The following is a 13,466-nucleotide window of genomic DNA, read 5'->3' on the forward strand; positions in this document are numbered from 1 at the left end:
CACTGGTGACACTGACGGAGAGCTCATCCTCTGCCATCAGGTTAACCATCTGTCACTCTGCATCAGGCAGAGATGTCGATCACTTCTGTCCAGTACAAAAGAGCCCCAAAGCCAAGGGCCCCATGACCTACTGGACCTTCATTCCTTTTGCAATTAACCTAGTGATCTTATTCTGACATTATTTCCTGAATTGCCTGTTTCAACCCAATTCTCACAAGTGGTCTAAATTAGCTTTAGCACCCTCGCGTTTTCCTCATTAATTAATAAGCTGAATTAAAATCTGTCATAAGGACTCATGTGTAGAAAAGATTCCCAAAAGGTACACTTTGAAATAGGAAGTACACATGGAAACAGGATGGCCCTCTTCACAGTAAAGACAGTTTCAACGTCCACTTGTTCTGTGTGGACACAGCGACCACATTTTGGAAAATTGCTCAGAAGAAAAGCAAGTGAAGAGTTCCTTGAACTCCTTCCACTTGTGAACTGGATAAACAAGGTGCACCACTGTGCGCATTTCTGGAGTTCCGGGTGCTCTGGGTTTTCAGCATTCTCACTGTTTTACTTTGGAAGAGTGTATTGTCATTTGCTTTTTCATTGCTGTGACCAAAAGACCCATAAACAATGATGTAGAGGAAGTTGGCTCTGAGCTCACGGTTTGAGAGGCCTCAATCTATGGCCAGCCAACTCCACTGCTCTGGGCCTGAGTGAGACAGAGTGCACTGGGGGCAGGGGAAAGCTGCTCAGGACAGGGCAACCAGGAAGCAGAGAGCTCCTCTCACAAGGGACAAATCATAAACCCTAAGGCAGGCCCCCACCATGTGACCCACTCCTCCAGCCACACCCCACCTGCCTACAGTTACCTCCAAGCTAATACATTCAAGTGGATTAGTTCCCTGACTGGGTCAAAACTTTCATAACTGAATCATTCCACCTCGGAACTTTCGTGAATTGTCACACAGGAGCTCTTGGGGGATAGCTCACAGCTAAATCCCAACAAAGAGCAGGAGGGTTACCTTGTAAGAGTCGGCCTCCCCTGTAGAGGTGAAGAGCCAGAGCTGCCTCCAAGTTCTCAGCCGCAATGAGGTCTGAGACTTCAGACGGGCTTTCAAAGTCAAAGGCGTCTTTCAGAATGCACACGTGTCCTGCCGCTTCTAGATGGTCCCTGTGTCAAAAACAGAGAGATGGGGGAAGATGAAAGAATGCGGACATGCCACAGCTCACTCCTGTGATGGGAAGTTTAAGTCAATTCTACAAGTAATTTTTATTTCTGAATTGACCTTTAGAGGAAATCTGCTTTGAAATCGAGAACGCAGCTCAGCGTCGAGGACAGCAGCGTTTGTCCACCAGTCTCTGATACAACAGACTGTAGCCAGGACAAAGGTCAGAGGGCCAGGGCTAATTCAGGCTGGCTTGGCAGACTTCAGACGTGGGGTCCACTCTGCCATCTCCAGTGACATGTGCTGAACAAGAGAGTTCCTTCTCTGTTTTCTTTGACTCCACGTGTCACTTTTTTCTCTTGCCCCTTTATTGTGGATTGTACCCAAAATCTGTCTTCAGGCCGCTGTTAAAAAGGACTTAAAAAGGACTTCAAAAGTCACCTATTACCATGACTTCAAAACTACTTCCTGGCCCTTCCCTTCTACCTTCAGAAAGAATCCTTTCAAACACATCTCTTCCTTCTTCCCACTTTAACTCAGTTCCTGGTAACATAAATCACACATGCAGAAAAGAACTATTCAGGATGATACCAACAGCACAAATGAGAAACTGGGGGAAAAAACTACCATTACAACACATACAAAAGAAAAAAAGCTAATTTTCTTTATATATAAAGAACTTTTATAAATCAAAAAGAAAAAGCCTAATAATCCAATAGAAAAATATAGTTGGCATAACATTGCAGTTCACAGAAAAACAAAAGCAACTGGGATTTTATTTATTTTATTTTATATATATATATATATATATATATATATATATATATATATATATTTAGTTATAGGTGGACACGATATCTTTATTTTATTTTTATGTGGTGCTGAGGATCGAACCCGGTGCCTCACGCACAGTTGGTGAGCGCTCTACCTCTGAGCCACAACCCCAGCCCCAACAACTGGGATTTTAAATGAAGGAAATGGAACTCAATTTCATAACCTTTTAATGTAAAATATGTATAAAGACCAAGAAGTCTTCCTACGACTTCATGAAATAAACCCTCCTGCACACTATTTGTGAGAGTAGATTAGACTAACCTCTTTGATGGGTGGTACAGGAACAAGTAGCAAGTCCAAAGCACACAAGCCTTCTGGCCATGACTCCATGTCCAGGGACTTACTCCAGAGGTACATTTAAATTGTGTGCAGAAACAGGCAGCCAGGAACAGCATCACCACTGTGTTTGAAAGAGCGGGACTGAAAACCACCACCCAACCTGATCTTCTGCCACTAAGAAAAGGCAGTGAGTTGGGTCACCACAAAGCAACTCAGAATGAGCTCCAGACTCATGGTGAGCAAAGCAGAGAACGCCTGTGTAGATTCTGTGTTGCCCAGAGCATCTTGAAGGAAATCCAGAAAGGCATGGTAACATCTGTCCCAACAGGAGATAGAAGCAGGAGGGGGACTTCCCACTACATTCCCTTGTCCTCTTGGGGATTTTTGCTGTGTGCATGCATTATAATTCATAATTATTTGAGATGTGTGTGTGTGTACATGTGTAAGTGACACTCAGAGCCAACTCTTTGCCCTGATTAAAACCTCCAACAGCTCACAGTAGCCAGTTCAATTAAACCATGTGAAAATGAGGTCCCTCTTGGTCTTACTTAATGAATAACCTGACTGCTGAGCATGTCCCCACTGCAAAGTCCAAACACCCGAGCCCAGCTCAGGCAGGCCCCACCTCCAGCCACAGCCCACAGCTGATGCCACCCATGGCCAGCCCTGCCTTCCACCCACAGGACAGCTGACTAGCCAGCCACCTGGCCCCACCTCCTGCCATGAATGCTGCTGAGAGCCCTCCTCCCACTCTCTGCTCTGGGTCTCCCTTTCTGTATCCCCGCCACACTCTCTCCCTGGCACTTACACCCTCTGTGCTGCAATTATATGAATGGTGGAGTCACAAGTTGGGGCTCTGGTGACAAAATGAGCAAATAGGTGATAATCAAATACACTTAAAATGACCCTTGAGAATTCTCCTAAATCACCCAGACAGCCTGAGAGTCTGCCATGCAAGCCCAACAGAGCCCTTTTTACTTCAGCTCATTATGTCCTTATCCAAACAATCTGGCTGCCTGATGTGGAGGAGAAATATTTCACAAAATCCTAAGAGTTAGAGTCGAAGAAAGAGGAGGAAGAAACTGAGGAAGGAGAGAAGGGAGAGATGCGAGAAGAGGAGGGAGGTCAGGAGGAAGTGTAGAGGGGAGAAGAGGAGGAGGGGAAGGATGTGCAGAGCAGGAGGAAGAGGAGAAACAGTAACGGGTAAAAGCAGGAGGAGGAAGAGAGGGAAAAGGAAGAGGAGGGGGTCATCTTGACTCTTGGGCACTGTGACCCTGCTAGGTTTGGTTGTGGTTTCAGGGTGACCCCCTAGGCTCATGTGCTGAAATTCAATCCTGACTGTGAAGTACCAAGGTGGAAACTTACTCAGGTGTTTAGAAAGGGCTCTGGGAGGCCATCAGATCACCTAACACCGTGAGGTGCAGCCCTCATGATGGAGTACCGGTAATTACACAAAGAGGGAGAGAGCACAAGGCACACACACGTGTGTTCCCTGTCTCTTGCCACATGATGCCCTGAGCCACCTTGAGACTCTTCCTGGGAGAAGGTCATTAACCCCTCAACCCTGAACCTGCGTGTGAGTTAAACAAACCTCTTCTTTACAAAGTTATCCAGCCTCAGGTATTTCATCACAGTTTCAAAGCATGAACTCATTCAGATCATAACATGGCCAAGGACTTTGCATTTGGGAGCCACACAGGAACAAAGACCTCGGGAAGAACAGCAGATCCAAGTCCTAAAGCTTGCAACCACTGTGGGCATGTGTACAAAAGAGCCCCAAAGCCAAGGGCCCCATGACCTACTGGACCTTCATTCCTTTTACAATTAACCTAGTGACCTTATTCTGACATTATTTCCTGAATTGCCTGTTTCAACCCAATTCTCACAAATGGTCTAAATCAGCTCTAGCACCCTAGCGTTTTCCTCATTAATCAATAAGCTGAATTAAAATCTGTCATAAGGACTCATGTGTAGAAAAGAATCCCATGTTTAGCTTTTGAAAGGTACACTTTGAAATAGGAAGTACACACTCACTCATAGAGGAAGGATAACTTTTCCTGCTGTTTCCTTTCTACAATGTAAATTGAATACCCAGGGGTCCAACAGCAGCATGCAAATGAAGAAAAACTAAGGTCTTAGGACTGAAGTTGGCTTATGCTGTTGAGGCACGTGTTATATCTTGATTTTCCCATTTTCACAGTTGAATCTGATCCTGTCATTGATGTTCAGCAACACTGTCCCTCTCCCCCAGACTTTGCAGCCTTCGTAGATGTAGATAGTAACTGACCAGCAGGCTGGAGAAAGGCCTGCTGCCCATGTAGCTTCTGCCCACTTGGGCCTAGAAACTGTTATCATGCAAAGGTAAGAATCCAACATGCTTGTGAGCAGAAGGGAATAATTGCTATTTCATCTTCTTAAAGCTCTAAGAAATGAACAGCTGAGAAAAACGTATTGATAATTGGAAAAGGGTTTGAATTCTTCTCAGAGAATCCATTCTTGAGAGATTTATGACCTCTGCAGAATCGATACAAAAGAGCACAGGAAGGGAGGCCTTCAGGAGGAGGATGAGATACATGATAATGCATCCTTCCTGATCTGTGAAACCTATTTTAAGCAGCATTTTGACACTGACTTTATGACCTCATAAATACTGTAAATAATTTTTTCATCTTAATCCTCTGTGAATTAACGTTTTACCCTCATTTCTAGTTGACATATAACACCTTTAAGTTGCACTATCTTTATTCCTTCTGTCAAGTAATAATTTAGTTCAGCTAACAAATTCACGAAGCACCAATTATGCCCAAGGAATTCTATTTCTTTTTTTTCTTAAGAAAAAAAAAAGGTTTTTTTGAGAAAAAAAAGACATCTCCAAAAAAATTAAGAGACTTTGAGAATTTACTTGTCAGCTGCGGAAAGAGAAGAAATGATCTGCACATCCCTGGCTGGAGATCTGACAGCACCCCCACCTGCCTCCATCTCCCATCTGACGCACAGAGAAGCTTAGTTTCAGTGTTTGCCTTAGGGGAATTCCCATAAATCTCCAGGTCTGATTTTTTACAAAATAGCAAGAACAATCCCACTGGGGCACGGAGCACCAGCTGCAGCCCATTCCAGATCCTTGTGCCCTGCGAGACCCTGAGATGGGAGACAGGGACCTGGCTGTCCTATGGCAGTCCTCCCTGCCCCTGTGGCCTGCACATATGAGCAACTGGCTGGCTTCCCACAGCTCCTGCTGGGCAGTCCACACCCTCATCTGCAGCTCGCCTAGAGCAAGAATGATCTTCAACCCATCTGCAGAACATTGCATTACCTGGATGTTATCTGTGAGAATGTTCTATAAACTGTTAGGAGAGAAAGGGGGGAGGGGGGGTCCGCCTTCAACCACCAGGCCCACCTGTCCTGCACCTGCCGGCCTCTGAACCCCTCCCAGCAGCCTGAGACCCCAACCCAGCAACCACAACCCCGCAGCCAGCCCCTGACTCCTTGAGAGCTTCCCACCCTGTAGCCCCGTTCTTTCTGGGGTTCCTCTTCCCTTCCCAGCAGCAGCAAACGCTCCAGGCCCTTCAAGGGCTTCTCCAGAAACCTGCCTCCTCCACCTCCAGTTAACCGGGTTCTCTGCTCCCTTCCCTTGGCAGAAGAACTCCATGCAAGGGCCCCTGCATTTCCCAACTCTGCTTCTCATTCTTGCTCACTCCTGGGCCTCCATCCCCTGTCGCTCCTCTAGAGTAAGGCCAGAGAGCACGGCCGCGGACCCGTTGGAGCCAACACCCACTGACCCTTCTCACTCCTTGTTGAACAGGTAGCCTGCACCTCATAATGAACCTGGACAGCTCCTCTCACCCCCTTGAAGGGCACTTTCAGGGTCTCTATTAAGAAAGCATCCAGACACCTGGAGATCTCTGCACCTTCTTCCCTCCTCCCTCCAACTATTTGGTCCTTCCAACTAGTTGGCCACCTCCATGCTCTCTTCTGCTCTCTTATTTGTTCCCAAGGCATCAACCTCCACCTCTCACCCTCTAAGCCTGTGGCTTTAAATCTAGGAGCCTCAACCTGACAGGGACAGTACCCGGCTCACCCTTTGCTTCCCTTTGCTTCCCGTGCTCTCTCACAGCAGGGCAGTGGCCTCCTCCCTAGGGCCCCCATACATACAGCTCCCTTGGCCACAGATGCTGCTCCCAGCCCCTCTCCCTCATCACCTCACTAACCTTTAACACCTGAGCTAAAAACAGTCGCTTTGCATACACAAATGCCCACCGCAGCACATTCATAACAATGCAAAGTGGAAATGACCCAAATGCCCGTCATTCCTGGGCTGATGAATAGGGAGTGAAACTGTGTGTCCATGCAACAGAAAGGAATGAAGAAGTACTAATAGATCATGCAAAGTCCTAGAAAAGGACTACATGGGGTATATTTCCAGGTGTATGAGATGATCAGGACAGGCAAATCCATGGAGACAGGAAGCAGATAGGTGGTGGCCAGGGGCTGGGGATGGGTTCAGGGCTGCTGTGGAGGGTGAGGAAAATGTCCTGGAATTGAATAGTAGTGATGTTTGCATGACTTTATGAACATACTGGAAACCGTTGAATTGTACACTTTAAAAGGATAAGTTTTATGTGATGTGAAAGAGACGGCTGTTTTTGGGGGGAGCTGTCCCAGAACCCTGAGCGAGGCCTGCCTCCATATGGACTGAGGTCACCCTGCACCTCCCCGAACCTGTGTATAATTATCTGCATCATCTGTGTTCTGTGCTGGAGTGCTAGAACCTTCCTCCAGGTGAGCTTAGCACGGAGCTGAGGGCTGAGGGCTGCCTCGCGAGCTCCTCCATGTGACGAACCCACTTCACCCTTGGAGACAGACGCTCAGCAGACATTTGCTAAATGAAAACGTGAACTGACTTCCAACACCTTTTACTTAAGAGGAAATTGAAGTAGCCTCTTTCCCTCCACTTACTGGACATCCACAATTTCTTATGACTGCTTGAAAGAAAAACCAGGAAACCGGAGAACCTTCCTCCTGCCTTTTGCCTAGTTCCCCGGGGCTTGGTGACGCCTGCAGAAATCAGAATGGCAGTAGTAGAAGGCAGCTGGGTTGGAAGGGAAAGCTTGGTGCACTGCCCTGTGCACCGCTGTGCCCTTCTCCCTTTCTCCCTGCCCCACCGTGTGTTCCTGCTGTCGAAAGCAATTCACATTCAAATGAAAACACTTGCATGCTATGGTCCAGGTGGAGAGAGGGTGGCCACCGCTGCGGAGTCTGGCTGTGGACACAGGATATTTGGAGTGATTCTGGGCCAGCACTTCCCACCTGAGGCTGAGCAGCTGAGCAGGCCCACATGCTCCTCCAAACCTGGGAAGCCCAGAAGGACAGCGGGTGAAGTGCCTCTGGGTTGTTGGCCCAGGATCTCCGACTTCACTGCTGGTTTCTGCCAGTGCTGTAGACAGCTGCCCCCCAATGCACAGGGAGGGAGTGGTGGGTTCCAGGCCGCTTTACTTACCACAGCAGGTGGCGGCCGCGTTTGTTCCCAGGCAGTAGGGGTCACAGTTGGTTTAGAAGGGTTGTTAACCTCATTTCAAGGTTTCTGAAGACAGCCTTCTACTGGAGCACGACAAGAGGCAGCCTTGGGGACTATGGATTCACCCGTCAACAAAGCCCAAGCCAGAGTGTGAACGGGTTTTTACACCCATTACCTGTGCCATTCATTTCTTCTCCAGGATTCTACTCTATTTTTTAACAAACCAGAGTAAATTTTAGCTTTTAACTTTGCTCTTCTTTTATTTTTAACTTCAGGGTTAGGAGTTGTTCTAGAAGAATTCACCCAGCTCCATGGGGGAGTGTCAGGCTCCTCTGGCAGGCACTGACAGCCTCGGGAGGTTACAGGTGGGACCCATATGTCTCCCCTCTAACCTGGCTACCAGGTTTGCCCCACAATTAATGTGATTCTTAGCCCAAATCCAGCTGTGAATGGTTACAGCCTGATCTGTGGGTGCAGGTGACTGCCAGGCCTGCAGTGTCAAATCACACTTGGAAGCCTGGGCCTGCCTTCTAGTTGGGTCACAGGATATGTCTCCATGCAGTGGGAAGAAAGCCACTGTAGCTGTCTGTCACCCCAAAGGCTGTTCTGCAGGAGTGGGTCCCTGACTTCCTGTTCAAGAACCACATCATCTTCCCAGAAGAACCCATATCTTTGATGTCCCTAATTATTCCTGAAATGTTTTGCTCTTCAGATGTGGGTTCTAATATTCACAGGGCTTAGGAGACGCCTCTGCAGAGTAGGTGCCAAGCCAGTGCATCTACAGTGCTGACGCCCAGCCATCGGGCGTAACCTAACAGTAGCTCAGACAGCGCGCACACGGCTATCTCACCTCAAAGAGTACATAGAGAGAGGAGACCTTACAACATTGATCTGTTTTCAGCCCCAGACTTTTTACCCAGAATGCATTCTTCATCTCTGTCACCTACATCTTCTAAACAATGGCTAGGCAGTGGAGGCCCGAGCTTCCTGCTGAGAGCCTGTGTACCCAGGAGTGCCCCTACTTGCTCCCAGCATCTGCCCTTCACTCCCCACATTCAATTCCAAACCCTGTTCATCTTGATTCTTAAATATGACAAATCCAAAGGTGTCCTTGGCCCCCACCTTCTTACCCTCCATCTGCAGTCACCATGATCTTCCCGTGCAGACCTCCCGCGGCCTTTCAGGGCTGCTATTTCTGGTCCTGTGAGAAGGAGATCCTGGTTGCCTCTCCAGTGGCATCTCCCAGCCCTGCCTGGAGCAGGCTGATCAGACTCAGCACTGAGGCTCAGAAAACCACACTCGGAATCAAGCCTCGGAAGTAGCTTCAGACTCGAGTCTTTCTCTGCCCTCCGTCTTCCTGCCTCCTCCAGGCTTCTTCCCCTCAAGGCAGCTATGAAAACTAGAATTTTTGTGTCCCACAGTAGGTCCTAAAAATCTAGAATTTTATTTCTCCGAGCAAGCCATAAAGCCTAAAACATTAATCTCCCTGTCTTGAACTGGCCATAAAGAAATCCTTCCATTCCTACATTCATATGTGAATTCACGACCATGATAATCCCACATCTTGTACAACCAGAAGGATGGGAAGTTGTACTCCATGTGTGCAATATGGCAAATGCATTCTACCACCTTGTATAATTAAAAAGAACAAATAAAAAAAATTTCCGTCTGCCTCGTCTGATGGAAGCCTGTGAGACCCCATCCCAGAAGGGTGTCCTGCCCTGTGTCTGGGAAGGGAATGCTGCCCAGAGGCTAGGAGGGACCTGAGCAGGGACAGGCCTCCCTGGCTTCCCCACTCCGTCTGGACTATGAGAGCACAGCCTTTGTCCACTCGTGTCTCTCCATTGCTGGCCCATGCTTTGTGGAGCCTACGCATGAAATGGACAATTCACCTGGATGTTTGGGTCTGTAATCTAAAGGCTCCCATATCATGTAAAACATGATCCATTAAATATGTTATGCTTTCCTCTTAGCCTGACCTGTTATAGGGGTGTTGGCCATGACCCATGTAGTGCGTGAGGAAGGGATTGCTGCCTGCCTTCCCACATGGAGCAGGCTCGATGGTCTTGTGTGGGTGGTCCTGCACACTATAGGCCATTCAGCAGCATCCCCAGCCTCTGCCCACTCAATGCCAATAGCTCCCAACACCAGTTGTGGCAACCAAAAATGTCTCCAGGTATTGTTTAATGTCCCTGGGGGACAAAATTGCTCCCTTAGCCTCAGCCCATCCTCTCTGCCCCTGCTCCTATTGAGAATCACTGATCTGGAATGGTCTAAAACACTAGGGTGTCACAACTCCGTGTTCTCAAAAGGATACTCTCTTCCATCATCCCACTGTTCCCCCATTTGCATGAGACACTCTCCTGATCCCTTCTCTTCCCTTCCCTTAATAAGGCCCATGTTTCTCACTAACAGTTCACATTTATTAAATGTATATTATGTGGCAGGCACTATTTAGAAACACTGAAATGTACAAACTCATTTGACCCTGTTAACCACCGGAGAGGTCATACCAGCATCCCCTGGTTGATAAGACGAGAAGCCACTAACTAGATCCTGCAGTGTTTAAGCAGTGGAGCTGGCACTTGAAGGCACCAAAAGGCTCTCCCTGACCTGCAGACTGGATAGGTCCCCCACCTACATGCTCCCAGAGGATCTTGTACTTCCCACATGAATGCAGCTTCGGTAATCGATCATCACTATGCATCGGCTATTAATCTACAATTTGTAAGAGACGGGGTCTTGCTATGTTGCCTAGACTGGTATTGAACTCCTGAGCTCAAGCGATCCACTGCCCAGGCTCCCAAATAGCTGGGACTGCAGGCGCACGCCACCACTACACCCAGCACAGTGTTAGCTTACAGTGACAAACTTGGGGGTGCATGCATGGGACCATCACTTATCTAACCTTATCTAACTCAGATGCCCTCTTCTGCCAAACTGACGGGATTCCTGGGTTACTCATTTGAGGGCTCCCTTCCTGATTGTACAGGGTCACTTGAAGGTCACCAGGGTCTTTTGCAGATAATATTTAAGGCCTGTCTCCAATTCTCTCTGCTCACTGCTGATTGGCTCTTAGGGAATCCCCATCACCAGGGAACCTCTCTCCACTCCCTTTCCAGGATGGCAGCATCACATCCTCAGGGAACCTAAGCTTTTAAAGACCTAAAATGTCTCCCAGCAACTTCGGCAAGCCTCGCTGAGGTAAAGGAAGACAAACACTGGCTCTGAATAGACACCAAAGGGCAAATGACAACCTTTATTCTGCACAATGCACAGTCAGACACCAGCAGAAAGAAAGAGTAACCAAGAGACCCTGTGCTCTGGCTTAGGTCAGCCTTCTCCAGGACCCGCCAGCCTTGTCTGCCTCCACACCCCCAAGGCACCCCAAGACAGGTCACATCACAGAGGCATGGCAAACCTGTTGTTTGAAGGAATCAAGAAATGGGTGGATGGCTCTAGGGAGAACCAGTAGCTTTCCACTTTATCTCGCAACTGATACAAAAGTAAGGAGTGGCCTTTCGGGTGGGTTGAGTATAGCTCCTTAGAAGATACGGGTTTATAGTTCTAGACAGGAATTGAAGGAATCCAGAGACTGTCACCCCAAAATGCGGCACCCTCATGTTGATTGTATTAAATTAAGGAACTTGAGAGCAGCAGATGCCGGGAGAGGCCTTATCTGGATATCTTCTTGTCGGCTAGAAGCCCAGACTGTCAAGGAGGAAAACGATTCCTTCTGATCCTTCCCTGAGTTTTCATCAACTAGACTCTTGTCGCAGGCAGAAAGCTTAAAGTTTATCACCATGCTGGGCAGACTTTTGCACACACCACTGCCTTCTATTTGGGCTATATTCAGTATTCCAAAGGCAGTCATTACAATCCATTGTCTGTACTGTGGGCCAATGACTCTGTCCCATGCCATTGTATGTCCTGCCAAGCCCACTGAAGACACTTAAAAACTACAATTTTCTCCATGGCCTGTTCTCCTCCTGCCCTGTGAAAAGGGTTGTACAAACTCCAGATCACATTGGCCTGGCAGGTAGTCATACTCTGCCTCTTTGCACATCCGTGTGTTTCTTCTGTCTGCTATCCAGTCATTCTAGGGAACCTTCCGAGGGTGAAGGAAGCCTTCCCTCTGTGTCCAGGGGGCCAGATGTTCAATGACAGGCACTCACTGTCTGAATTTCTAAAGCACCATCTGTTCTCCACCAGGATTAAGCTGGGCCTGGCCTCTCTCTCTGACCTCGTTCCTAGCTCTTGTCCCCAGCTGCCTTCAGTGATCTGCCTCCACGGTTCTGACCAGGCATCTCAGGTCTGCCCCAACTCAGGACCTGTGCTCCTGCAGTTGCCCCTTCCTAGGACCCTCCATTCAGGTCTCTGAGTGTTTGCCTCATATGGTCCCTCTGGGACCTCATTATCTAAAGTGGCCCCGCCTTCAAGTTACCCTATTCTGTTTTCTTAATGATGCCAACCACCTGGGGGCCCTTCCTTTACTTCTGTTTCCTTCCCTGGGTTTGTCCCCAATGCTCCATTCAACGGAGACCCCTGGGGGCTTTCTCCCAGATCAGCCCAAGGAGTGAATGGAATTTCCCCAAATTAAGTTTAGGATAAACTATACAATAAAATCCCTAATTGTAAATTCCCCAGATCGATCCTCTGTATGTTCTTTCCACTTGCCTTCTTTAGGAGAACTGTAACTTTTTTTTTTTTTTAGCTAAAAGGTACACACAAGAGTTGGTGGAGCCTCAACTGCTCATTTTGATGATGAGGAAAGGGACCCACAGAAGGGAAAGTAAATTGGGAAGTTTCATGAACCAAGACAGTTTGCTGAAAACGGACAGGAGAGGGACAGTGCCCTTTCACTGGTCCTGTGTCCAACCCCAGCCAGTCCTTGGCCACCCCAAGCCCAGCCCTGGTTCCTTCATCTGGTTGAGACAGCCCAGCACCCACCAGGACTAGGCCAGAGGTAGCCATGAAAATTCCCCTACCCTGTCCTTCTGGCACCAGATTTGCGATCCAGTGACCTGAAGACAAAGAGGTAAAATGCACAGCAAGATAGTTGCAAAAAAAGGTGAGTATTAAGAAGATAACCAGGGCTGGGGTTGTGGCTCAGCGGTACAGCGCTGCCCTAGCATGCACGAGGCAACGGGTTCGATCCTCAGCACCATTTTACCATAAATGTAAAATAAAGATATTGTGTCTACCTAAAAATAAAAAATAAATATTAAAAAAAGAAGAAGATAACCAGACAGAAGCATGAGGAAGATGGGGATAAAGGATGCTGGAGAGAAACAGGGGCAGTGATGCAGATGGGGGAGCCAGGACCCTTTGGAATCAGACCTGAGACAGGGGCAAAGTCTTCGTGAGCGCTAAACCCTCTGCCTGGAACCTGGCCCACCAGAGCCGCCTGGTTCCCCTGGTTGTGCCCAGAGCTCCCTCAGCAGGGAGGCCCGCTCTGAGCCTCCATTCACAGGCACAGCACCCGCAGAGCACCTCTCCGCGGATCCCGCGCTGCGCTCCGGGCCCAGTCGCTCACAATAGAGCGAGAAGGAGCTGGGCCAAGCAACCCATCAGCTGCCGCCGCGTGGCCGCTAGCACCCTCACACCTTGAGCGGGGTCCCACCACCTGCGCCCTGCTGGGCGCCCAGCCTGCGCCCCGCCCGGCCGTTGGGGCGCGCGAT

General features: G+C 48.5%; 1 protein-coding gene across 4 annotated transcripts in view; it reads right to left on the reverse strand.

The window, feature by feature from the left end:
* The window catches only part of Glt1d1 (glycosyltransferase 1 domain containing 1), a 74,101-nt gene that overhangs the window by 60,471 nt on the left and 164 nt on the right, over positions 1-13,466 (reverse strand). Inside the window, exons 1-2 of one of the 4 annotated variants that reach the window (XM_058579761.1) lie at positions 2,253-2,464; positions 1,014-1,162 (exon numbers count right to left, since the gene is read on the reverse strand). In XM_058579761.1, the coding sequence (XP_058435744.1) occupies positions 1,014-1,162; positions 2,253-2,386 (283 nt within the window). In that variant the 5' untranslated portion in view covers positions 2,387-2,464. Of the gene's footprint in view, positions 1-1,013; positions 1,163-2,252; positions 2,465-13,466 lie in introns of those variants that run through there. The other 3 variants (XM_046445969.2, XM_046445967.2, XM_046445968.2) reach the window with 3 other exon arrangements.

The sequence above is a fragment of the Marmota monax genome, unplaced genomic scaffold (genome assembly GCF_021218885.2).
Source record: "Marmota monax isolate L192 unplaced genomic scaffold, Marmota_monax_Labrador192_F-V1.1 WCK01_AAM20220418_F8-fsc00200, whole genome shotgun sequence".
Taxonomy (NCBI): Eukaryota; Metazoa; Chordata; class Mammalia; order Rodentia; family Sciuridae; genus Marmota; species Marmota monax.